A 24590-nucleotide genomic window follows, 5' to 3' on the forward strand; every position below is an offset into this window, starting at 1 on the left:
TAGTAGATGTGGAAGTGAATATGAAGTGCGTTGTTCTTTTACTTTATTCCTTTGATCTCATCCCTGATTCATAGTGTACAGTATGCAAGTTAACACACACCCTTGTCCTGGGTCCAGCGCGATGGCCCGAGGATGCTCCATGCCGCCTGCGATCAGTGTGGTCCGCATATCCCCCGTCAGCTTGGCCACCTCAATCTGGTCCAGGTTGCTGTCTATCCAGTAGAGATTCCCTGCGATCCAGTCCACAGCCAGCCCCTCCGGAGTGGCCAAGCCATGCTGGATGACTACCTCGATCCCTGTCACTCCTGAAACAACAGCCACACCCTCATCACCGACTGTCCCACGTCTCTTTACAAGAGAAGACTGGCTAATGATGAATTTAACTCCATCAGAAATGTTACCCCATCGAGGGATTTGTTCATTTGCTGCCTATGAAACTCCATTTTCTGGGGAGAAACCCAAGCAAACACTGAAGGAGGACGCATTGACATAAAAGGAGATTGTATCCTCTAGCGTTCCATTAAACATAAAAGGTTTTCCCAGGCTGTCTATAATCCAGCTGTTTACAATTATCCTCTGCTGCTGGAGCCTTTGTGGAAGACTCACAAAAGGGGGAAATAGGTACAGCAGTGGGACAGTAGTGGGATTCATTCTACAACCCCACAGAGGACGATGAGGGAAAGTCCTTGCAGCAGCGCAACATACAGTGCAAAAATACTGTTTATAATTCATCACAGTCTTTGGAGACAGAGGATAAAAGAGTATACACTATAACATTATAACGGTGGAGGACGCTTGTGACTTGTATTTGGCATTACCCAACTGAACAATTCCTCAATGGGGAATGGGATGAAAAAGACAGTATCAGCTCCTCGAATCAGAGTGGTACTAAGTAGAACAAAACTCAGAACATGACAGTATCTGATCATACAGTATGTATCAGTGGTGCGTCTAAAAGTTCAATTTCAGCTAGGGATTGGGATGGGAAGGGGAGCCATGTTACTCCTCCGCCTATCACCCAACAGCGTACAGATCGAGTGTCTGTACCTCCAGAGTCTGACAGCCTTCCCCTATAGATCTTATCCTCCACCACATCTGTCCAGTAGAGCAGACTGCGATTAAAGTGGAAGTCGAGCGCAATGGTGTTCCTCAGCCCTGGCACCAACAGACTGTAGTCCCGCTTGTGAAGGTCTATCCGTCTTATCTCATGTCGGATAGAGAAGATGATGAACGCTTCGAAGGGATCTGGTCAAGAAGAAAGGAGGAGACAGAACAACTGAAACAATGCTATAACAATACCAATATAAGCCAGGGAAATGATTTGAAATTGTGCCATTAGCTGAGGACGCATGCATGCATGAATACAGACATGCATGCATGGACACACACACACACACACACACACCCACACGCACACACGCGCACACACACACGCACACACGCGCACACACACGCGCACACACACACACACACACACACACACACACACACACACACTCTGAAGCAAAGTATGTGTCACACACACATTCAAAATAATATCCTAACCACAATCACTTTTTTCCTAAATGTATTCTAGATTTGGTTCAGTTTATTCTGTTTCTCGCAAAACTTGAAAATATGACTTACGCCATTATTTTAAGAAGGTGACAAAAAAGACAAGCAGGTATAGGGACATTGGTAGGGACATTAAAGACGTATTAGTAATAAGTATCTAATTCTTTATAATGTTACACATAACAAGCTCTGAGGAGGTATAAAACGTCACGCTAAATTCAAGAACAGCTTCGTCAAGATTAAATTAGGTTTTTTGCTTCTGCATAGACAATTTGATTTATGTAAGAAGAAATATATTTTTTATGTGTTCCTATACAGGAAATTGCACCTTCTTTTCCTACTTTAACATGAGATTAGCAGTGCAACTGTCATCAATCTTTGAGGGAAATAGAGAGGCTTGTAGTCACAACGAGGTTCATAAATCTGAAAATGACACATGTAGAGTGGCCCTTTACAAGCAGTGCTGAGGCAAAACCACAAACATCCATGCAATTACTCAAATTACAAGGGTTTGCTCTTATGATGCAAAACTGCGTTGACAAAACTCTGTGATTGTATGAACTGATTGTATTAACTGTATGTTGTGAATGGGGGGGGGTTCCTTCATTCTGTGTCAGTACAAATGGGAAAAGAGAGGATTCAGTGTGCAGACACCCTTTAGATTTTAAATTGATTGAATTCAAACTGACAGTACCCAAAATCACCATCTTTTTCCTTTCCAGTTTTCAAGAACTACCCGCAAAGATGCACACACACACACACACACACACACACACACACACACACACACACACAGCACAAACAACACACACACTGTGTTACCCATTGTGTTACAGTACCTGTGCTGTGGCAGCTGTCTCCGTCAGGGTCCAGCCTCCAGCCTGGGTAGCAGGAACACTTGACTGTGGTCTTGTACTGCTCACACACCTGGCTACATTTCAGGTGGCTGCTGCAGTAGTCCACCGCCTCACACGTCCTGTTGTTAGAGTCCAGATGGAGCCCTGGGGGGCAGGAGCAGACCACACCCTTCCCTGGTACTACCGTGCACTGATGGCTGCAGCCCCCTTTTGCCACCAAACACTTCTCTGGGGAGTGGAAAGATGGGAAAGGAACTAACAACCTGAAGGCTACAGTAGATTGGATGAGATTGTTGTAAAGATAATGGAGTGTGAGACCCATTATGCAGGCCCTTAAATGCAGGTCAGCAAAATATCAGGAACAACGTGTTGGTCATATTCTGTACAATATGCTGCATTATTAAAGAGTGTGTGAATGCAAATAATCACAGGATTAGAGTGGATGTTTTTGAAAACTGGTACAAGAATAACACTGTCAGTTTTTCTCCAAGCCAGAGGTTGACAAGTGTGATGATGGACTGTATATGCAACAGACGGAAAGCTATAACATAATGTAGGAGGCGCCACAGTTGAGTTGGTTCCCTGTGGTGTGACCTGAGGGACGAGGCCTTTATTACTGCCAGATCTTCAAAACAAGATGAAAACTGAAAGTTGTGCACTAGTCTTTTCAAAACTGATTAGTAGGGAAGAAAAACATGAATAACGTGTTGCTTTTACTTTCCCTCTCTCTTTCTCTCTCTCTCTCTCTCTCTCTCTCTCTCTCTCTCTCTCTCTCTCTCTCTCTCTCTCTCTCTCTCTCTCTCTCTCTCTCTCTCTCAGGTCTGTAATGGAAAGTTTTTCTCTGAGGCACCTGGCTTTTGTTAGAAATGTCCAGGTCCAGATGAAAAAACCTACTGGTGAAAATGACACAGGTCCAGGGTCTCTTTGCGTACCATGATTAAGACCATCTTTTTGATATAGACAAGAAAGAATTGCATTTTCTCTACTACAGGGTGCCCCTGCCTATATGGAGGAGTATGCTATGCTCCCACAGGTTAGAACAGGGGGAATGAATGAATGAATGAATGGACTTCATTGTCATTGCTACAGTACAGGTACCAAACAACGAAATTTAGGATGTCTCCTGCTGAGTTGGCTCAAATCAATCAAGCCCTCAAGGTGCTCCAGCATGAACTGGCTATGAGCAGGCAGTGTGGGCCTTTTTTCTTTTTAAAGAAGTAATATATACACACCAGGATTCTGTGGCCCCCGTGAGGGATGGTTAGTGATTCTATGAAATGAACCCTTATGTTTACACTGTTCACTCAGACAGATTAGACGTCTCCTCCTATTCACATGAGACCCCTTTCTCCCTCCGATGGGCCTTGGACAAACACTTCCCGCTCCCAATCACTGGGAAGTCTGGAATTCTTTATATTCCCTCCCTTTGGTCTCTGAATCCACACATGTCGAAGAGTCCTCGCGGTCTCAAGACATTGGGAATTAATAGATATATAACAATATTCCATAGGGAAAGGCAGTGTTGACTCTGACACATCTTTAGTATCTATTCAAGCAATAACACACAAGAAGGTGTGCTATATTGTATTGTGGATATCGGAATGGCTGTGATGTGGTTGAGCATCACAGCAGTTCCAATATCCTAGAGTGTGTTATTGCTTGATCCTAGAGATGTGTTAGAGTCCTATAACGGGTTGACACCAACAGCAACAATTCCGACAACAAGTTTTTTTTTTCATGATATTGTATTGGTTTATGGCCTCTACAGTATATAAAAAGTAGTTCATAAAACTATTACTGTAATTAGGGACACAGGCTTGTTGATAGTTCTGGAATGCATGAAATATCACCGTAGTTAGGGACGTAGGTTGGTTGATAGTTCTGGAACGCATGGTCTAATAGATTGGCAAGGCTAACCCAGTAAACATACCTGATTAGATCGGATTTTGAGTGTAACAGCATAAGACTAACCATGAATGATCCATTATTGTCAGAATCCCTTCCATTGGTCTAGCACCATTTTCATTATTGAAAAAAAGCTTTTTAAAAGAGCAACATATCCCAAAGAGTGTCTATGGTATATGTATACATCTTGCAAGTGAAAGTGATGAGATAGCAGTGCTGATGGATATCGGAACAGCTGGAATGCTTCCCGGCCAAATACAATGCTTGATTTGATCAACCTGTTGTATAACCTATTTTATGAGATAGGAAATGAAACACAGAGTTAGCACTACTGACACACCGAACTGGCACAGGACACCTGTAAATCTGTCTAAGAAGACAAAAAGGAAATGCTTAAACATATCACTTCCTCTGACAGTAAACACAGCCTATAGCCTACAAAAGCTCTGCAAACGGACTAATCACAAACTGTCAGAGTACAGTACGTATCACATTCTCCTTACCACAGAATGGCCCCTCATCAGACTGGTCGGCACAGTCCACCTTGCCGTTGCAGATCTTCTCTGGGGAAAGGCAGGTGGAGGTGTCATTGGCACAGGGGTATTTGGGGGGCTTACAGACAGACGACTCACAGGAGTCCTCATCTGAGTGGTCCTCACAGTCGATATCCCCATCACACACCCAGCTCTTGGTGATGCACTTCCCTATAATGTGACACACATGGAGGCGTAAGGAGACTGAAATGATGACAGCCCGCAGAACCAGACGCAATTATCAGCTGCTGCCTCTCGGAGTGGAGCCTTGTGGGAATAAACTGGCAGCTTGATAGTCGGTATTCAGCAGTCTACATTACATCTGCATTACCATTGAACAAAAGTAACCTGAAAACAATGTTTCATGTGGGAGTGACAGCAGTAAGTCAATTCGTCTGCAAATCACACGTACGCGACCCACACTCAGGTAGTCAGATCAGAGGCAATCAGGTTTAATTGAACTGGTTACAATGATCAATCATACTGAAGTGATTTTTTGATGAAATAATCAGATTTGAGGATCGTCTTTCATACAATTACTAATTCATATATACATTCACAACACAGTATAAAAGAAGCAAAGGCTACTCCTTCACATTGAGTTATTTTCAAATGTCAAGCTTCCTGAATGGGGCCCACCAACAACAAACGCTTCCTCCGTTCTGTGGTAAGCGCTGCACTTCATGTGAAAATCCACAGCAGATCAATACAAGCTGCTGATACCTGCTCACTGGGGTAATCTGAAATTCCCCTCCTCACCATGTGAATTACAAAGAGCCAGGTGGAACCACCGCAGGGGATGAAGGAGACGGCACAAATATGGCAGGAATTATCATCCTTAATGCAGACTGTGTGAAGCAGAGCATCCCAATTTAGAGTCCTTCGATCAGAACTGCATCACACGGAGGATAGATTCACTGGTTTGCATTTTGCAGAAGGGGAGGAAGTCTGTGATATACCAGAATGAGGCTAGTGGGATTAGTGCCGATAATGCCATAAACACATACACAGTCTCTGAACTATGTGGTGTCTGTCAACTGCATAGAATCATAGCAGTGATTGTCCCAAATAGCGCATGTTCTGCGACTACACAAACCTGCTAGTGATGTCATTACCTGTGCCTTTACAGGTGAACTTGGCCTTGGGGTCACACATCCTCTTGGTGCCCTCGCACCCTCCCTCATCACTCCCATCCTCACAGTCTTTGTCCCCATCACACCTCCATCGTTCTGGGATGCATGTTCCATCTGCACTGCAGTGAAACTCCTCCCCACTGCACTCGATGACAGGAGGTAACGCTGCAAGCAGAAATATACTACAATAACCATTTTGAGACTGTCAAAGGTGCCACTGTGGGAGGAAAGAAATATAAACATTGAACAGGGTTGGTTATTCAGTAGTTGCTGTGAATTTGAATGACCAACTGGCTAATCATGCTAAACATGCAGGACTCTTTGTGATCACTTTGTCTTTCTAACCACTTTGACATTGGCAAGAAAAATGGTTTTACTTCCGAAAAGAGAAATAATCCTAAGTATTTCCCTAACAGTCAACGCCGAGCCAGAGATGTCTCCCCTGGGGAAGACCAAAAGGGGACTCTGTAGAAAGGAAAAGGGCTGGAACTCGCATCAGAACATGGTTTGATGAATAGCTTCCTCATTTTAGTGACAAGCTAGTGAGCTGAGAGTCTGTCAGGGCCCCGGCTCCGGCTTTCTGAGGTAATTATAACAGATTAAAAGATTCAGATCTTGATGGTTGTACTCTTATGAACAGAGATGAGATTAGATCAGCCGAGCGCGAGCATGAAGACGTAAGGACATAAGACCAGGCCAATTAATAGTTGAACCTGTCATTAGCATCTTAGTCTTTACACTGATTTGTATAGCAAATTGAATAATTGATACGCTCATTGTCACATGTGTCATAATGACGTGGAGCAGCCGTCCCTTACAAGCTAATGTATTATAATAACCTTTATTTGTATAGCACTTTTCCTGCAAACGTTGCAGCTCAAAGTGTTCCAATCATTATATAATCATAATTTAATTATTTTGTCATTTCAAGGCAATATTAAAAAGATGGGTTTTTAGTCTTGACTTGAACATATTTGCTGAGGTTGCATCCCTAATGTAAACTGGCACTGCATTCCACAATTTGGGTGCATAAAATGAGAATTCAGCCTCACCAGATCTCTTCTTTTGTACATGTGGTACACAGAGAAAACCAGTGTCAGACGACCTGACAGCTCTATTGGGCTGATATGCTAACAAATGGTCTTTCAGATATTCTGGTGTTGTGCCAGTGAGAGCTTTATAAACAAGCAGAAGGATCTTGAAATCTATTCTCAACTTAACAGGAAGCCAGTGTAGAGTCTCTAAAATAGGAGTTATATGAGGTCTTCTACTTGTTTTGGTTAAAACTCTCACTGCTGCATTTTGGACTAATTGCAGCTGGCCAATAGCTTTCTTCGGAAGACCAGAAATGAGACTGTTACAATAGTCCAAACGGGTAATAACAAAAGCATGCATTAACATTTCTGCATCAGCTTGCCGGAGGAAATGTCGAACTTATTCCGTAGATGATAAAAACCATTTCTGCTTTTTTGTTTGTTTGTTTGTTTGTTTTATTTTGTTTTCTGTTGATATGTTTGTGATGTTCCTGTGTGTTTGTGTTGTAAAACTGAAAAACCCATAAATAAATCATAAAAATAAAAAGCATTTCTAGTGATAGATTTGATGTGAGGCTCAAAACGGAAGTCAGAATCTATAATCACACCTAGATTCTTAGCTTCATGTTTGCAGTTTGAAAGCAAGGTTCCCATGGTATTCGACAATTTGTCTTTTTGTGGTTTTGGTCCAATGACAAGAATCTCAGTTTTGTCCTGATTTAGTTATAGAACATTTTTGGACATCCAAAGTTTTATATCTCGGAGACAATTCTCCAGCGAGCTGAGTGCATGTGAATTATCAGCCAATATTGATATGGACAGCTGGGTATCATCAGCATAACAAAGAAAATCTGCACCATGTTTTCTGATGATTCCACCTAATGGGATCATGTACAGGGAGAAGAGCAAGGGACCAAGAATATATCCCTGAGGGACCCCACATGTGATGTCAACATTATCAGAAACAGAGTCTCCCAGGACAACAGAGAAATGCCTACCAGCTAGATAAGATTTAAACCACTCTAATACATGTCCTGAGAGACCAACACAGTTTTCTAAACAATGTATTAGAATACTGTGATCTACTGTATTAAAAGCAGCACTCAAATCTAACAAGACAAGAACTGATACACCACCAGCATCTATCATAAGTCTGAGATCGTTTACAACCTTTAATGCAGTCTCAGTACTGTGGTTAGAACGAAAACCTGAATGAAACTTCTCAAATAAAATGCTTTTGCTAAGAAAATAAATCAGCAAGTTGTCTGAAAATCACTTTCTCAAGGATGTTACTTAGAAATGGAAGGTTAGATATTGGTCTGAAATGTCAGAGAACAGAATTTAAAAAAAGGGGAGTGGGAAAGATGCCAGTTGATAGAGAGCAGTTCACAATTTATAATACATCATCAGTTAAACAGTCAAAAACACTTTTGAAGTTTGATTGGATCAAGTGAGCATGTTGAGGATTTCATTTGTGAAACAAATGGGGGTTGATGAGCTCAAACAAATGCATGACAGCAATAGGAATACTTAATTCATCTGGGGGTACCAAATTAGATTTTGAATTCTCAAATGATATTTCTGATCTTATAATGGAAATCTTTTCTTGAAAGAATATAGCAAATTCATTACATCTAACCACTGAAGGGGTTGACGATCAATGGTTAAAAAAAGCACTTTGGGGTTACCTTTGTTTTCAGAAATTACAGTATATCAGAGAAATAGGTTTGTCCAGCCAACTTCATTGCCCTATTATATGTAAAGATCTGGTTTTTTAAAAATGTCAAGGTGTATATGTAGTTTAGACTTTCTCCATTTGCGCTCTGCTTTACGGCAGTTTCTTTTCAATTGGCAGAGTTCTTAATTTTTCCACACTAGATCTAGTGTGTGGCCTTTGTTATGAGTAGGCTCTGTAATATGCTGAGTAAAATCTAGGAAAGATAATAGATTAGTAAAATCTCTAGATTTGGATTCATTATCTATATGAAAATGAAAATCACCAACCAAGAGAGACCTATCCTAGTCAGTTGATATGACAGACAAAAGATCAGAAAATTCTTGTAGAAATACTGGGGATGGTTTTGGTGGCCGATATATCCCTACAATGAGAATAGGAGTATCATTTCTAAGTAATAAAGCTAGATGTTAAAAAGTGGAGAAATCTCCAAGAGTAATTTGTTTGCAATTAAAACTGTCACTATATACGCTTGCTAGTCCACCTCCTTTCTTGTTTTTATATACAGTATGTGTGAAGACAGCTGGTGAAACCGGGAACAAGTCGGCAACCAATGAAATTGTTCAGACTTTTATTCAGAAAAATGTAAATAGATTTCAACGTTGTTGAAAATAAATGGCACACTTGCTAGCCAAGCCCAAAATATTGCAATGGATTCGGTGAGTAATCCCCACAACTCTACACTAACTAGGTAGTAGTGGGGATTACTCACTGAATCCATTGCTTTGCAATATTTTGTCATTGGTTTTCAACAATGTTGACATGTATTTACATTTTTCGGAATAAAAGTCTGAACACATTGTCGGTTGCCGACTTGTTCCTGGTTTCACCAGCTGCCGTCACATAATATATATATATATATATATATATATATATATATATATATATATATATATATATATATATATACTGTATATATTAGTATTATATTATACATACTATTATTGGTATAAGATTTAGTGCAAAATACTTTAGACTACATTCATGTGACAAAATAAGGGATGACAGTATTGAAGAGTTAATTTTTAATTATGAGTTTATGTAAATATATATATTTAGGGTATATTATATCAACGTTGGGCTTCCTTACCAGCCCCTGCACCTCCACAGGTGCTGTTCTCATCACTGAAGTCTCCACAGTCATTGTCTCCGTCGCAGGCCCAGTGGTCTGGAATACAGCGGCCACTGGAGCACTGGAACTGGGTGTTGGAGCAGGAGTGGACACAGCCTGCCTCGTCACTACCGTCTCCGCAGTCATCATCTGGGGACACACAGGAGAGAGGAATGTCAAGGTCGCTGGTTGAGGATGAATGAATCAATTAATGAATGAATTAATTAATTAATGATTGGAAAGGAAATTGTGAAGTACATTATGTAAGCACAAGGTACAAGCAAAATTCAAAGTATAGCATATAAACAGGCATTTACCTGAATCACAGTGCCACTTCACACTGATGCATCTCCCATTGGAACAGGTGAACTGGGTGAGGGGCTCACAAGTGGGGAATGCTGCAGACATGAAGGCAAAGAGACAGTCAACAGGATCGACACCCCAAATGCAATGTATTATTACAAATGTTAATGAAAGTAAAAACAATAGCTTCCACTCATTTGTTACATGACTGAGGTTCCAATGCAATATCAGAATTAGAAGTGCTGGAAAACGGACAACTCCTACAGTACACGTGGTTCCTTCATGGACCTTGTCATTTAATGTTATCAGGAAATCTAAGTTGTACCAATACTGCGTACTGTACACATTCTGAGTGAACCCGCAGTGTGGTCTGCCTTTATCTGCAATTAAATTAATTGGCCTTTATTAATGCAGGTCTGCCTATTCGTGGGATGAGTATTTCCGTTAAAGTGTTTCTACAGTGTAGTCCTGATGCCCAACAACCCCCACTGTGTTTTCTGTCTAAGTGAACACTTGGCACACTTATAATTAACTCAGTGAGTAATACATCGACCTGAATAACTGTGTTATTCAATAACTTCATGATCCAAGCAGAAACATCATTTTGGTGTAAAGGGGATGTTACATTACTGTATTATGTGAATGATAATCCAGATTTTTCATTTGAAAAGGGAAATTGAATAAAACATGCTGAGCAAAGAATTTTTGATTCTGCCTGACAGTAATTAAAGTGTGCTTTTATTTCAGTCTTATTTTGTTGCTGAGAGATATTCTCTGTACAATTTGTAGTCAAAAGGATATCCTTGAACCTCTTATAAACAGCCATAATGTCTTAACTAACTATCTTCCTCAACATGTAAGTATGTTGCTGTCAGAAATGAATCCTCTTGCAAGTTCAATGAAGTGCCTCAATACCACAGTGGATATTATGCTAAACACATGGAAATTCATGGAAATATGCCTAACGAATATGCTAATAGCGGAGGTGTAGCATTCAAGTGTTTCTGTTGTAAATGGCACCCTGCATTTTCATGCCAATTTTGGACAGGACATTATGTATGTTATTGAAGAAAATAAAGATGCTGCCTTTCAAGTAGTATGAGACCTCATCTACAAGTCTAATAAATGCTTAAAACATATTCACAGTGTGATCAAGACTCACTAATTAAGTCAACACAGAACTGGAGAATGGTATATTTTGGTCTTACAAAAAAACACTAAACACCAAATTAAGTTTGAGATGGGGGAAAACACACGATAGGTCCCCACTCCCCAGATGTTTTTCTTTGGGTTAATCCAACGTCTTTGCGGAAATGCTTTAATCAATGACGGTGGTGGCAAAACCGAAGCAACATCACAAATTGCATCCCCAGTGGGAGCATAGCTTAGTGCTTAGTGGGAAAGGCACAACAAGCAGACACATTGACAGACAGCGACTACACTAGCTGCTGAAAATAAATTAACACCTCTGTAATTAACCAACATCTGCTCATTAATTCTTACCGTGTGGTCAAGGAGTCACTGCCAGTCACAGTTTACTCCAACTACCGCTGATGGTGGCAAAACATTCCATCCACTGAATGGCAGAGTGTGTACATGGTCCAGACAACTTGGTCTTGCACTTGTATTCCCATCACATGCTACACAGGTTTTGAGTAGAACTAGACCATTTTGAAATGTTCGCATGACCTTGCCCTACTTGGGGACTTTTTCAGCAGAACCTGTCACATATTGGAAGGCTCAAGGTTTATTGACATTTGTTTGAACTTCAAGACTACATTTTAATTGATTAATTGGAACTCCTACTGCTTCATATACCTTGGGCATTTGTAACACCATTGCATGTTTATCACACCTATATATCTGCTTTATCTTCCTCAAAGGAATACCATTCTTACCAACAGCATCCGTCTGGTTGGAGTTTAACACTCAATACTGACACTCAATACTGACATCCATAAATAATGGTACTTTCAAGTCAACTGAGAGTCTGGCTTAACATACTATATGACAACTACAAAACTTCTGACAAACAAAATTCAAATTAGCATCAATCTCTAGAGTTGTGCCACCACAGAGCTTCAGGTGTTTAAAACTCACAGTAGCTGCAGAGAAGCAAATTGAGCTGCCAAAGACGCGCAGTGGAACTCCTACAGAGCCGTGATGCCTGAGGAAGCTCAGACAACAGTATGGGAGAGAATATGTTTTTGCAGCGCAGCTTGATTATGATTGAATGAAGCCGAGCATGAACTTTAATTACTGCTTACACCCTGGCTGTTTGTGACTGTGTACCGAAGCAGCTTAGGACACACAAAGGAAGGGAGGCTGAGATGATATAACACTATGCAGCATTTGGCATCTTTACCACACACAGTGATGAGAGGGGAGGATTCAAAAGCGTTTTCCTCTTCTTTACAATGTCTTTTGTAATTTGACATTTTTCACCCCACATCAGAAAGGTATTGGACGATATTTTACAATTATTTAAACTAGTGAAAATACCACACCGCTCATCCGTTATCAGACTTAGCTGAGGTGCTGGAGCTGAAGAATATCAAACAGTGAGTGAAAAAAGCAGCATCCGCACACTCAAATATGTTCAATAAACATTATTTTATTGCAAGCTTTCGGTCATAGACCTTCTTCAGGTGTTTCAGGTGTATGACCAAAATCTTGCAATAAAATTATGATTTTTTGCAGAGATTTGAGTGTGTGGATACTGCTTTTTTCACAATCATTGAAACTGAAGTGACACAAAGTAAAGTATGAGGAAAGATCCATAGCATGAAACTATCTATTCAAAGGAAATCAACAACAATTCAGATAGATTGTGTAATACTGCTGATCTATGTTCTAAAACATTTAATTGTTATGCTAGAAGTCTAATTTAGCACCACCTTTCCCATATCAGTAAGTGATTATTCAGTGCCGGACCCAGATGACACAGTGCCATTCAATAATTAAATTTCTTTACGGTCGCTAAGTCGCAGTGTTCAATACTGAAGTCACAGAATCACAACTCTTCATACAGCCTGCATTACTAGCATGTTGGCCAATCACTTCATTCATGTATCAAAAGAAGCCCGTTCAACCATACACTGTCAACAATGTTCACTCAGAAGCATGCACAGTCATTCATAACATTCTGACTTACAAAACACTAACAACAGGGAGCATTACATAGTTTGAATGATTTTCACAAGAATGAATATTTCATTATAAAAATGGTTTGATTTATAGTAATCATAGACAGAATAGTTGACTGTGCAACTGTAAAGTATTAGGCAACAAGAATGAATCAGAAATGCCGCAATTTGCTTCTATCCTTTATTCTATCTTTTGCTTCTATCCTTTGTATTCTATGTTTTATCCTTTTTTTCAGTATCTTTGCAGAAAGTAAGTTACAGTACATTTACTTCTAAGTACACTACATTTAATTGTGTAAAATGAAAAGTGGAAAATAAGTGGAAGATGCAAAGTTCAAACAAAAACGAAAAACAGAAATTCCAGGGCTACAATACAATAGCATTCACACCAAAAATGTCTCACTCCTGAGGGTTTTGGTCCACCCTCTGGTCTGCATCTGGTCACATCTAATGTCTTCCCTGGCAATGCATCTAGTCTATTTCATTTCATTCTATATATTCTGCTAATGTTTTCTAGACATTTCAATATGATTACTGCAAATAGTGAAAATACCACCGCTCATCCGTTATCAGACTTTGCTGAGGTGCTGGAACTGAAGAGTATCAATAGAGTACAAAATAACAGCATCTGCACACTCAAACACTGTGCAAAAAAAACTGTTTATTGCGAGCTTTCGGTCATATATGATAGGAATATGATTACAGCAAAAATGCACCAAATCATTCTGTTTTGAATGTGTTCTTCACAGTTTTGAACACAGTGTGTTACAGTAACAATGAAAAAAATTGTTGCAAATACATAGTGTTTTGCAGGTGGGGGAGTTTGAATGAGAGAAGTGTTATGGATTTTGGAGAATGCATTTTGTATGAAAGCAATGCACAAATCACAGAGTAAGAGTCACAGTTTGGTCCACGCTTCTGCTTTGCTGATTGTATGAAGAGTTGTGACTCTGTGACTTCAGTATTGAACACTGCGACTTAGCGACCGTAAAAAACTGTAAACGGCTAGACTCACTCACGCTTTGTAAACACAGTATAATGTTTGTAAGGAAAACATAGGGTGACAGAAGCTAGACATTTGGTGAGGTGAGCATTACATGGTTTACTATTCTCTTTGTATTGATCCTTCAAGGGAATATTACATTTTAGCGCCATTAAGCTAAGAACTAGGAGCAAGCATTATCTCTCAAGGAGGAAAGGACATGGTTTTGGGAGCAAGACATTGCAGCCAGCTGTGGACTGGACGCAATCACACACACGACTTCAGATTGCAAGACTAACATTCTGTTGCTCACCAGGAGGTACATTTGCTGGGCTTGTAAGTGTAGTTGGGTCAATGCAGAGTTGTTACATTTCTGAGTAAATGTTTTTACAGAGCCATTTTTCCTGAGCTACTCTGAGTGGAATTTCCTTTGGTTTGCTGTCAGGGTTTGGCGGATGTGGTCAGTTTCAAACTCACCTACTTTAAAGGCCTCTCCTAAAAAAATATGCTTTCCTTTCCTATTCTATTTCTAGTGAAAACATAACATGGCCTCCCAGAGGAGGGAGTGTGTGTATTCATATCCTGTGTGTTACTGTGAGGTATTCTTAGTGTGAAGAATCCTCCAGAGAGCAGAATGAAACTTACCACAAGAGGATGTCTCGTCGGATATGTCTCCGCAGTCATCATCCCGATCACAGCGCCACGCCTGGGGGATGCAGCGGCCGTTCCGACAGGAGAACTGGTTGGGCTGACAGGGCTGGGCTGGAGACAGTGAAGACCACATGTAATTCAATCACATGTGTGTGTCAAGGCTAGACCTGGACAGCCTTCTAATGACCACTGCGTCATATGTATGCCAACAACAGCCCAGCACAGTTAGCTGATCCCTTGATCACATGTACAGCAGCACATATATTACAACGATAGAGAATGTGTACAACCCCTACACAAACTCCCAGCCAACATACTCTATTTCCATGACAGACATGCATGAAAAGCACACTAGTGACCTCCTGCTGCTGTCTAACATGCATGTCAATCTGATGACATGGCAACATTTATCACTCCCACTAACGCCCACTGATTGATCTTCTGAGGCAACGAGCAAAAAAGGAAAAAAGCACAGCTGGCAACATGCTAGGTGTTAAGGGAAATAAAAAAACAAGGGACAGACATAAGTGATACTGACATTAACTCAATAGCAGGACAACTCGCCTCTTGAGAGAGCTAAAGTTCTTTGATTCGAGGGTATGCTTTTACATGATGGGATTGATCCCCCTGTACTGTAGATTTTACAGTGCCATAGGATATGACAATTCATGTTTGAGTGCACAGTATGCTTTGATGTACCGACATCAATCTGTAGTTAAGGAGTTTTAGGCACAAAAACTGTAAGGATTTGGTGTATCTTACAATTATTTTAACATCAGCCAATAAATCTCAGGGAAATGCATTTTGTGAATTAATTACAAATCGCAAAAGATACCATAGAAACCTGAACAACACAAAGTCATTGCTGGATAGCAGTTATAGCACAGTGTTTCCTCCAGGATTTTTCACATTAGTGGCGGAGCGGTTATCTTTCGTCAATTTTTTTTCCGCGTGCACGCGCATAAAACGCGCACTGGCGCTCAAAACAAAGACGTAGTTTCACCAAAAACTAGAGGGTGGCAACAATTATAATTTCTTAAATAGCGGTTAAGTCATTAAAGCCGAGCAGGTGATTTTATATAGAAGGTGATCAAATACCAATATATCCTACAGCTGCAGCGGAACGCGCATTACACACACACACACACAGAAAGATCAATACGAAGTAGGCCGACATGAGAGTACACGCACAAAACCGGCTAACGTTACTCATTAACTGTTTACACAAGTAAAATCACAGTGTGACAGTCAGATGGAGCATTCGGTAAACAACAACAGCAAGGTAATGCTATCAGTTGAGTTAAAGAAAACCAACCCCGCGCATATTGCTATGAATAGTTCGAAGCTAGGTGCTTGCACGTTAGGTGCGAGAATGCTCGGTTAACCCATTAGCGGGAACATTATTTGTTTCACAAAATAGGCTGATTTAATTTACCATGAACATCAGAGACATACATTACGAATGTTCATTTAAAATACTCTATACTGAGCACTGCAGGCACGTGCCCTGAGCTTTTAGATTGGGTAAGCATAAAATATAGACAGTTTCAAGGAAATGCAATTTTGATGCCCTAGAACCCACTAATAAACTGTAGTGTCACTTTGTGATCAGATTACCAAAAACAAAACAAAACAGTTGCCAGTTTCGACTATATCAGGGGTGCTCATTGTTCAATCTTTTTTGAACCAAGATCTTTTCAAGTAGCCAACCTGCTGAAATCTACAAGTCCAGTTTCAACATCGCAAACGCACACACACACAACACAGACACACACCGTTTCCATCCTCCATAGTAAACTCACAACACACTTTCTTTTCACACTTGTCACATAGGCACTTGACATCACATCACAAACCCTCCCTCTCTATCTCTCTCAAACACTTTTGGTCCAGAAGGCACGGACAGCGACATTAGGCCTATCTCAGCGATTGATTAAGCAGCTCTCTGATTGATTGATTAAGCAGAGGAAGTCTTAAATAAGAAGCCATAACCAGCAGCACAGCAGTACTCAAACCATATAAACAAGCACAGATCGCCACCAGCCTCGCCAATCATATAAATCATATAAACCGCTCAAACCAGGCTTGCTGTAGCCCCTAGCGACTCTCCCTTTCTGGGTGTGAAGATCGGTGAGCGGTGGCTTCGGGCGGCATTTAGCCAGTAGTTCTGTTTTTCCAGTCCAGTCTACGAAATCCCTTTAGGTCGCTGACAGTAATGTCCATATTCACAAAATCAAGCAAGTTATCCTTATTGATTATTATTATTTAGATCGTTTGAGCTAGGTAGCATAAGCTATTCTGCCGGGCGAGAGAAAGTAGTGTGAACTTAAGTGAACTTGAAAGTGATAAGAGCCAATCAGTAGCTCTTATCGGAATGAAAGAACTACTGATTGGCTGTAAGCATGCTTACCCTGGCCACATTAAACAGCGGGCTGAAGCATCGGAAAAAATAAAAAAGACGTTTTCACGCATTCGAATGTACGCGAGGGAAAGCAGAGAGAGAAGTGCTTATAATGCAACGCAATGCAAGCAAGCAGAATAGCGAGTGCTTATTCATGCAGGTGGCGTCAAAATGAATGACTCCTGCTGCCCTGGGACCTAAAATACGACTCTTTTAATGAAAACAAACAAACGGTTACATGCACTTTTATTTTAATATTTTCACTGTCCTTTTTTATTTTTTCGTTGGGTAAGCACTGCTTACTATGCTTATATGGACGACACGTCCATGGAGCACTGGTATAAGAACATGAACCAGAGAACAGCAGTAAATGCAATTACCCACAGTCGTCGCTGATGATGTTGCATTTTCGATTAGGATACGTTTACGGGATTAAAGGCACCGGCGACGGGAGAAGAGAGAAATCCAAATGTCCCGCTAAATTCGGACCAATCACAAAACTGTTTTGAAAGCGCGTCGCCTCGCGCCGCGCGCCTGTTGAGAGCGATTCAGTCTCGATTGCAGTGCGAACACAAACGACGAGGTTAATTGCAACATTGTAACATATTGTAAATAACTACGCCCTAAATCGTAACGAAATGTTGGTCTGGAAGCGGCCTAAATCTAGCTTCAATCTGCTTTTTTTCTGTTCTCCGGTCATAATAACTCGCTGCCTTTCTGCGCAGCCTGAATCAAAGTGGACTGTCTGAATCAATTAGTGGCGGAGGAAATTCATTCGTGGCGGCCCGCCACGAATAAATGCATATAGAGGAAACACTGTAGCAGATATCAATAAATGCAGAGAGAAAACAGCAGTTACCTGAACATGTGATGTTGGATTCATCTTCATTGTTACCACAGTCATTGGTTCCATCACAGAGCCATCGTTTAGGGATGCAGCGATTGTTGTTGCACTTGAATTGGTCAGTGGGACAGGTGTGGTTGTCTGGAACAGACAGAGATACTATTGTCACCGTAGCAAGATTCTATGTTTTAACATTTCTTAGTTGAATTAATTCACAAATTCATGTGGCCGTGAACAAGTCATTGGACTTCTGAAGTCAAAGAAAAGGTACTGTACCAACCACACAAAATTAATGATAGAAGTATGCTGTACAGCGGGGACCTGAATCAAAGAATTGCACAAACCTTGTTAGAGGTCTATTAAACTACAGTATGACATTCCAGCAGAGAGGATAATTGATTTTGCAATTCTGATAATTTTGGCAGAGGCTTATATTATAGTATTTTTCTTCTGAAAATGAGTCAGCATTCAACCTTCTAACATGGTGTTTATGTTATTGATTTAGTAAAAGAGTAAATTCTCTTCTAAGTGCAGGAGGGATATGTCAGGGAGGGGAGGGTTGAGGAAAAAAGCACAGCTTTTTATTCACCTGCTTTGTATCAATGACATTTAGTAAGATGAAAGTTGATTGCAAGAAAATGCTACTTTTTGTGCTAAGTTGTGCATGTGTGTGTGTGTGTGTGTGTTTGTTTGTAAGTGAGCATGCATGTGTGTGAGTGTGTGAGTGTGTGTGTGTGTGTGTGTGTGTGTCTGTGTGTGTGTGTTTGTATGTGTGCATGCATGTGTGTGTGTGTGTGTGTGTGTGTGTGTGTGTGTGTGTTTGTGTGTGTGTGTGTGTGTGTGTGTATGAAGAGTAAAAAATACACACAACAGCTATGGGCCTCCTCGTCACTTCCATCCAGACAGTCATCGTCTCCGTCACACTTCCATGACGCACGTATGCAGCGGTAATTACCACACTGAAACTCATCACTCTTACAGTGCTGTGGCTCCAATCCTCCCGTAGAGACTTAAGAAAGAAAAATACATCAAATCAACCAAGGTGTAATGGATTTGATTGGTCAAATGCACAACACACCACACTGAAATCTAAAAAAGGCTTTTGATAAACAACCATGTCGTATAGCAGTTGCATTGCAGTAAACACAACTGCAGTGACAAATTCATTGCTTGATCCTACCTGAACAGGTGACATTGTTTTTCTCCAGGACCTGGTTGTCAGCACAGGCACACACCCTCCCTCCTGGGATGGCAAGGCAAAGGGTACTACAGCCCCCATAATTCACTCTGCATGCATTGTCACCTGGAGACATATGACAGAATGACTGCTCACCTCAAATCACCTGCCCTAAAGCACATACCGGATTTGTCATGAGTTTCTGTTGTTGTGTTGCCTTTCGTTTCACTGAGCAGTGGTGCAGAGGTCAGTGTAAAGCAATGCACATCAAATATCTCCTTAATACAAAACCCATTTCCTGTTCTCAAGGGATGTGCCAGGTGCTTGCCTCATCATCTGTAACTACATGTCAAATGAATTATTGGGAACATTGTTGAGGAGAGCTATTTGACATTGTTATCCTTTCAGTGGAATAATTTGTCTTTTGGACAAAGCCAACCATTCTCAAGGGACAGAAGGGAAGAAAAAAAACTTTTTTTAAGAAACTGTCACTTATAAAGTTGAGGCATGGAGACCATTGTCAGTTTCATTTAGTGTAAGGTCCAAAGGCAGTGCCTGAGCCAATGTGATAAAAGCCTCAGTTTTATGGGAGCCAATCAGTAATACTCAGAGGATGGGGTAGCCCAATTAATCTCTTTGGTGACACAAACTTTGGAAGAATGACTAGTGGAATGCCTTGCCTCACGCTGGGAATTAGGCTTTCTCTACAGCACAGCCACCGTATTTCATAATCACATGCTTGTAAATACGCGCTCTTGTACTCCTAATCAGAAAAAATGCATAGTTTATATGTGGAATTATAGAATGATTAAACTAACAGTAAAAGCAGTGAATCAGCTCAAAGTTCCCCTTTATCTTAGTCCATTGATCGTGAAGTAGTAGTTACATAGCCGAGATCCTCCCTCTGTTTGAGTGCATAACCATAAACACACCTCCCTCCTGCTCAACACATGCAAAGCAGCGGAAGAGTCTGAACAATGCTTTACCTCAGTTTTGCCGGATAAAAAGAGCACCTCCTGCTTCAAGGCCCTACAGTTCTCCACCATCAACCATGCATACCATGCACATCTGCTAGCTATTCAGCTATGACTTCTAACAGCACGAATCCATCATCATTCACCATAGCAGTCTGTTGAGTCAGTCTTTCATTTCATAGAGTGGAACTCAATGTAAAATTGCTGCCACAGTGAATTTATGCGACAAATCTTGACATGAAGTTTGACTCAAATTGAGTATACTGTTGTATAGGATATGCTAAGTCACAGTTGCAGTAAAGTTATAAGGTAGCCCACTACATTTCTGATGGTACGGTTTAGTGACGGACGATGTGTGAGGGGGTAAAGGCAGGCGGACCTTGTTGACTCTGGGCATCGTAGACACGCAGCCCAAAGAGCGGCGGCCTCTCGCTCCTCAGCAGGGTGACGTCCCCTGACATCAGATCCAGCTGAAAGACGGAGGCGTTCATGTATTCCGTCCAGAAGATGGAATGTCGGTAGTGAGAAATCCCAAAAGGATGGTTTAGCTCTTTACCAGAGTAAACAACCTGTACACAAACACAGCTTATCAAAGACCTTGGAGAGCAGGCCAGGGGAAAAGCATGTGCCTGAATTACGGAGAACATGTTGGTAATTGAATGTACTTAGTTCCACTCACCATTCTTCCAGTGCCATTGAGGTGGATCTTCTCGATGTGATCGTAGTAGGCATCACACCAGTACATAGTACTAGTCCCATGGTCCAGGGTCAGGCCATTGGGCCACAGCATGTTTGACGTGACAAATATCCGTCTGTTAGATCCATCCATCCATGCTTTCTCTATCCTCCCTATGCTGTCGTTCACCTCATCTTCCTCCCAGTCAGTCCAGTACATCCAACTAAAATACACACAAAGAAACAATGTGTTTATTATAATGGGAGTTTGAGAATACAAACACCCTAATGATCCATGCTTATCAGATATTAAATCTTTTGTTCAAACAAATATACCAATACAAACATTGCCTTCATCTGAGGCTGCGTCCTTGTTAGTGACATTACCTTTACAGGGTTCACTCAGTTGAAGCCGTATTCTCAATGGACCTGTGATATTTGAAAAGCGATTGGGTCAACGATTTGACATGATCTAGTCTGTGGTAACCATGCTTAAGGGATTTGTAGCCTCTCAGCATTACTGACTGGGCTGCGAAGCCCTTTCTGTCTCATCAATGATGGAGGCCTCGATCGCTACATGTGCGGTACATAAAACAGAATGTGATAGAGGGTGAATCAAGCTCTCTCTGTCTACGCAAGTCATCTTCATGACCCGATGAATAATTCAACACACACACACACAGCAGCCTTCAGTCTTGGCTAAAGCGGTGTAGAGCAATAGCCAAAGCAAAAATGTGTATGTGTGTGTGTGTGTGTGTGTGTGTGTGTGTGTGTGTGTGTGTGTGTGTGTGTGTGTTAGACTATGAGAGGAGGAGTGAGGGATAGAGAAAGAGAGAGAGATATGTGATTGAGACAGTAAGTCAGCAATGTTATTCCTTATCATGTTAACACAGACCGGAGGATACATGCAGAGAAAGTAATATAGTGGAGAGAACAGGTCAGGGTATAAATACACATTGGACCGTGTTTATTTCACCTGAGGAGACCAATCTTGCAGGGCAGATAAAGATCATTGTGATGGATCTGATGGATGGGCAACACTCATTGGCAGCCTCCAACACAATTTTAATAAAGCTGTGCCAACTGTCAGTGGGTTGTTGTGCAACATGCAGTAACTACTTTTTGATGAGGAATGTTAACAGTCAGCACGCTGTTTGTTTTCTGTCTGTTTTAAAAAGTGTCAAACAAGTGCCCACCCACAAGCGCCCACCCACAAGTGCCCAACACCACAAAAGAGCCAGCAGCCAGCTCATTCCAATTAAATCAAATCAGTGTATATTTCTACTGTACTGTGAAAGAAAATGGCTCCTTTCAGGACAATCATTCTCCCTTCTTCACACAATGAAGATGATGAGCCTGGATGTGTCTCCAGCATCACATTGTGCCAGAGAGCTGTTCAAACTCAGTTGTCTGTGTGCATTTGCAGTGGGTCAAAGTCTGACTAGAACAAATCGACATAAGGTTATGCCTCAGGCAGATATACGTATATTTCAATATATTCTTTGTAACAAAACTTATTTTAGTAGCCTAGTTGCTTATTTGCTTTAACGAGCAGTGATTCTGTTACCCCTGCCACTGTTGCCAAACTGCTGCTCAAACCTGTGATATGACAGAACAAATATCCACCAATATCACAATCAATTAGTCAAAACCAGATTCATCTTTGATAGATCTAATTCAACTTAATTTAATCATTCACCAAGAGGGACAGATTAGTAGTTAATAGACATCTCTCAGACTGTTGAAAATACTGGTAATGTTGCAACGCTCACACAGAATCTAATGACTTGCTTTAATCATCTCCTAATATTAACAGAGAATAGCTTCACACCGGTGAACAATTCATTTTGGGATAGGGCACGTATTTGCTTCAATGTCATTAGTGGCGAGCAGTTTTTTGAGGCAGGTATTTATTGGAGACTTGGCACTTGGATGTTTTAAGGTATGTGTTCTAACTGCAAGGCTTATGAGAAACAGCAGATTGCGGAATTAGTATTTTGGCAGCGGTCTCTCATTATGAATTATCGCATGGAAAGACATGAAGCTTCTTTCACTGAAATATCTATTTCTCCATTAATTTTCTACCACCCACTTTAGTTCCCTCTTTCCACTGCACCAGTGAGCTCACCTGTTTAGGGGGTCCACAACGATGGCTCGGGGGTGAGACATGTCCCCCTCCAATAGAGTCTTCCTAGTTTGGAATGCTCTCTCCAGCCTGACCACACTGATAGTCTTCCTGTAACCATCATTCGTCCAGTAGAGGTTATTCCCAATCCAATCCACAGAAATCCCCTCGACGTTGTCAAGATCTGCGAGATAATGAAAACCATCGACATTGTCAAGATCTGCAAGGTGATGAAAACCAATGCCAGTGTCATCCCTCCTGACTTCAGTGTCATCCCTCCTGACTTCCTGTTCTCCTTTTTCTCAGATTTGATTTATAATTGACTTGGAAAGCAAATGAACTGAACAATCAATTGCATATAGTGTCTTTTAGTGGTGTTTTTCATTTGCACCATAGGGTATCATGGATGGAGTCAGTTGACACTGAATTTAGCTAAAAACTACAATCCCATGACGTCATACTTAGTTCTGAGGTCAAACTGATGTCTTTCAGTTTTAAACATGAAAAAGACATCTGCAACACATTGAATACCGCTCATTTAATATTATTCACATAAATGTATAGCAATCTGAAAAATCAGAAGTTTTTGGGTTTGTTTTGCAGTTAAGGATAAACAAACACAAAAGGACCATATACGCATGACAAGAAAGAAACCCACCATCTTTGAGGATTGTTTCCCGACTGTTTCCATCTATTTTCTGCCGTCCAATAAGGAAACTGGTGGTGTCAGCAAAGTAGATGTGACCAGATTCAGCATGGTAGTCGATAGCTCTGGGGTTGACGAGGTCCTCTATTGGTACCATGTGCTCATCACTGGACTTAATGTTCATGTCCAGACCTCGGATGACCCCAGGTCGGCCCTTACCGTAGAACAGGAAAAGATCGTTTTTGGGTTCTACAAGATGGAAACAGGAAGGGATCTTTACTTTTACCGTCAATTAATTGGTGTAATTCATCAATGCTGATCCCAGCATTAAACCTTCTTACACACCACATTGTTCTAATCTGAGAGACGGGGCAGGCTCATTTATTAACCTTAATGGAGCCAGTAATCAGTGCCAATGACTGTGCCCTGTCCCTTCAATCACAGTTATGTTATATACTATCCAGGCGTTTTAGCGGGATGAAAACGCTGAAGAGTACTGAGACAATGGTAATGCTATGACTGCAAACTGCTGTTCCAAGTAAGAAAATAATCAGAGTTGAAAGGCAAACAGAGAAGCCTAAAAAGCTGAGGCAGCTCTGCTGGAGCCCTCCAGTCACTCAGGGGGTTCTGTGTGGGACCCTCGGGATCCTAAAGGAGAGAGGGGGCTACCGCAGGAGAAGCAGACCTCTCCTTACTCTCAGACTCTCAGCCCCTACCCAGGAGGCTTTGCTGCTGGGGGTGAGACCACACATGCATCACTTCAATTTATCATCCTGTGAGGGAGAGCCTGGCTACCCAAGAGAC

At 41.2% G+C, this 24590-nt stretch overlaps 1 protein-coding gene across 1 annotated transcript in view; it reads right to left on the reverse strand.

Annotated features, from left to right (window-relative positions):
- Window positions 1–24590, reverse strand: part of LOC308162643 (low-density lipoprotein receptor-related protein 1B-like) — a gene marked incomplete at both ends in the record, with an annotated part of 148352 nt that overhangs the window by 86665 nt on the left and 37097 nt on the right. Inside the window, 15 exons of the mRNA XM_080536787.1 lie at window positions 101–305; window positions 1048–1245; window positions 2394–2639; window positions 4820–5020; window positions 5965–6147; window positions 9842–10012; window positions 10180–10260; window positions 14939–15055; window positions 18205–18330; window positions 19058–19198; window positions 19370–19492; window positions 20720–20909; window positions 21020–21239; window positions 23144–23324; window positions 23799–24035. Of these exons, the coding sequence (XP_080392913.1) occupies window positions 101–305; window positions 1048–1245; window positions 2394–2639; window positions 4820–5020; window positions 5965–6147; window positions 9842–10012; window positions 10180–10260; window positions 14939–15055; window positions 18205–18330; window positions 19058–19198; window positions 19370–19492; window positions 20720–20909; window positions 21020–21239; window positions 23144–23324; window positions 23799–24035 (2620 nt within the window). The remainder of the gene's footprint in view (window positions 1–100; window positions 306–1047; window positions 1246–2393; window positions 2640–4819; window positions 5021–5964; window positions 6148–9841; window positions 10013–10179; window positions 10261–14938; window positions 15056–18204; window positions 18331–19057; window positions 19199–19369; window positions 19493–20719; window positions 20910–21019; window positions 21240–23143; window positions 23325–23798; window positions 24036–24590) is intronic.

Source organism: Nansenia antarctica, assembly GCF_963989245.1.
Source record: "Nansenia antarctica genome assembly, chromosome: 7".
Lineage (NCBI taxonomy): Eukaryota > Metazoa > Chordata > Actinopteri > Argentiniformes > Microstomatidae > Nansenia > Nansenia antarctica.